This window comes from Penaeus japonicus, unplaced genomic scaffold (assembly GCF_977035675.1).
Source record: "Penaeus japonicus unplaced genomic scaffold, GWHDUDI00000001_assembly GWHDUDI00000020, whole genome shotgun sequence".
Classification (NCBI taxonomy): domain Eukaryota; kingdom Metazoa; phylum Arthropoda; class Malacostraca; order Decapoda; family Penaeidae; genus Penaeus; species Penaeus japonicus.
In genome coordinates, this window is record NW_028234422.1 from 20,275,732 (window position 1) to 20,278,231 (window position 2,500).

Consider the following 2,500-nt stretch of genomic DNA (forward strand, 5'->3'; position numbering starts at 1 on the left):
GGATATATGAATAAATAAACAGAAATGACTATAAATGACTGATTTTTTTTTACGAATAAACAATTAACTAATTTGAAAAATTATATTCGTATTCCTCATTAAACTGATCTACTTTAGAGCCAACACAAAAACGCCTTTCGCTAAACAGGAAAACCGCCAGTAAAAAGAAATACATGTATCCCGCCCTCAAGTTTCACATTTTATCACATAGAACGAAAAGGAATATATTTTTTTTTTCTTGGATTCTTTCATTTTTTCCGTCTTGCTTCGTGGTCGAGTCTCCTTATCTGAACATGTACAGCTTCGCCTCCGGCACTGGCTGTCCGCACTTGCCGTGGTAGATGCGCGTGACGAGGCTGCGGCCCAGGCTGCGGGTGCGGCAGTTCTCCATCTGGAGGAAGCACTCGTTGCTGTAGGTCTTGCCGTCTGTGCCGCACACGGGGTCGAACATGGGCGGGCAGAACTTCAGGCATTTGATGAAGTTGAAGCCCGCGAGGCAGTTCTTGATAGGGACCTCGTAGACGTGGCGGCTGTGGGGGGGGGGAGTTGAAAGGGAGGGAATGACGGAGAGATCTGCTGATTTTTATCATCTGAACGATGGGGTTAATGTACATTATTTACATCTAAGAACGTGTTATGTGCTGCGTTCATGTCTGTCAGTTCATCAGTCCGTCTATTTGTTAGTATCTTTATTTGTCTATTGATATAAAAACTATCTATATATATCTTTATCTATCTACCTACCTACCATTCTCCATCTCTCTCTCTCTCTCTGTCTCTCTCTCTCCTTCGCTCTCTTTCTCCCTTTCTATCTTTCTCCCTCGCTCTCTTTCTCACTCGCTCTCTCTCGCAATACCCGATTTCCTCATATGTCTTACCATCTCTCCCTTTCACTCACAGCTAAAAGCATTTATTGCTTCCAATCCGCGAAAACGCCATCAGTCATGCAAGCACAACGCAAAGCACGACAGAAACTTGTCCAGCAAACTCACCCGCAGTTCTTGGCCTTCATCTCGCAGACGTTGCGGTACATCTTGTTGTCGGAGCCACACACGGCGCCTCCTTCCTCCTCCTGGCACTGGTCATAGCAGTGCTTGGTGGCCTGGCAGTGGTGCAGTGCCACGGGAACCACCCTGGGGAGGAAAGGGTCGAAATGTCAAAGCATGAAGAGGAAAAATACAGGCGACCAGAAAATCAAAGAAGATATACATGTATTCCTGTAACAGGTATCATAATGATTATTGTTTGTATCGCTTCCTCTTTTCATCGATATTTTCTCTTTCTGGTTTGTGAAGGAAATGAGGGAAATGAAAAAAAGATGGTAAGACACAAAATAATGATACCAACTAGACAGGGTTGGCGAAAACGAAGCTAAAAATCTCACTTATGATTACAAGTTATCTCTAAGTAAAATGTCAGAGAGAAATAGTAATTAACGAAAAAAACTTTTAGAAGATCTCTTTCTCTCTCTCTCTCTCTCTCTCTCTCTCTCTCTCTCTCTCTCTCTCTCTCTCTCTCTCTCTCTCTCTCTCTCTCTCTCTCTCTCTCTCTCTCTCTCTCTCTCTCTCTCTCTCTCTCTCTCTCTCTCTCTCTATCTCTCTCTCTCTCTCTCTCTCGCTCCATTCGTGAATAACTTAAATACGATAGATATCGTAACTAAGAATAATGAAACTTCTGTTGGTGAAATAAGATTAAATTCCATAGAAAAGAAAGAACTACGGGCCTAGATATATTAATTTCCGACTGTACGTTGTCTCTCCATCTCTCGTGATACTAAGGAGGGGACTGAAGAAGATGGGTGTAAGAACAACACAGGCAAGGACCGCAAAGCGAACAACGACGAGGCGAGCAACAATACAAAGGACGGCAAAGCAGACAGCGCCGGCGGCAACTGCAACAAGGAAGACTCACTTCTGATTGCAGGTTCTCCTCTTCATCTCGCACACGGAGCTGTACACGTTGCCGTCCGAGCCACAGACGGGGTATTCTTCAGCCTTCTGGGGGCATGTCTTGGGGCATTCCTCCGTGGTGGTCATGTCGGGGCACACGCCATAGTGGGCGAGATCTACGCCCTTTCTGCGAATGGATTCAATTGTAAGGATAATGTTAGTAGAGGTAGTAGAAGTGGTAGCAACAATGGTAATAGTTGTTATCATAATCGTTGTTTTGTAAAAGTGGTAGTGATAGTAGTTGTGGTTGATATATTTTTTTTTTTTTTATTCTGGCAACATTGTAGACATATGTGAACTTTACTTGTTTGTTACTGTCACACATAAACACACACACACACACACACACACACACACACACACGTGCGTACACACACACACACACACGCGCGCGCGTACACACACACACACACACACGCGCGCGCGTACACACATGCACACACTTACTTGCAGTGGGCCTTGTGTAGAAGACAGTAGTTGGTGTAAGTATTGCTGTCGGTGCCACAGACGGGGTCCAGGGTGCTTGGGCACACGACTCGCTCGCACTTCTC

The 2,500-nt window shown here is 44.9% G+C and overlaps 1 protein-coding gene across 1 annotated transcript in view; it reads right to left on the reverse strand.

The window, feature by feature from the left end:
* The window catches only part of LOC122267917 (serine protease inhibitor dipetalogastin), a gene marked incomplete at its 5' end in the record, with an annotated part of 53,587 nt that overhangs the window by 1,288 nt on the left and 49,799 nt on the right, over positions 1-2,500 (reverse strand). Inside the window, 4 exon segments of the mRNA XM_043038121.2 lie at positions 1-530; positions 993-1,133; positions 1,912-2,076; positions 2,397-2,500. The exon segment at positions 1-530 is cut by the window's left edge and continues 1,288 nt beyond it; the exon segment at positions 2,397-2,500 is cut by the window's right edge and continues 58 nt beyond it. Coding sequence (XP_042894055.2) covers positions 284-530; positions 993-1,133; positions 1,912-2,076; positions 2,397-2,500 — 657 coding nt within the window. The 3' untranslated portion in view covers positions 1-283.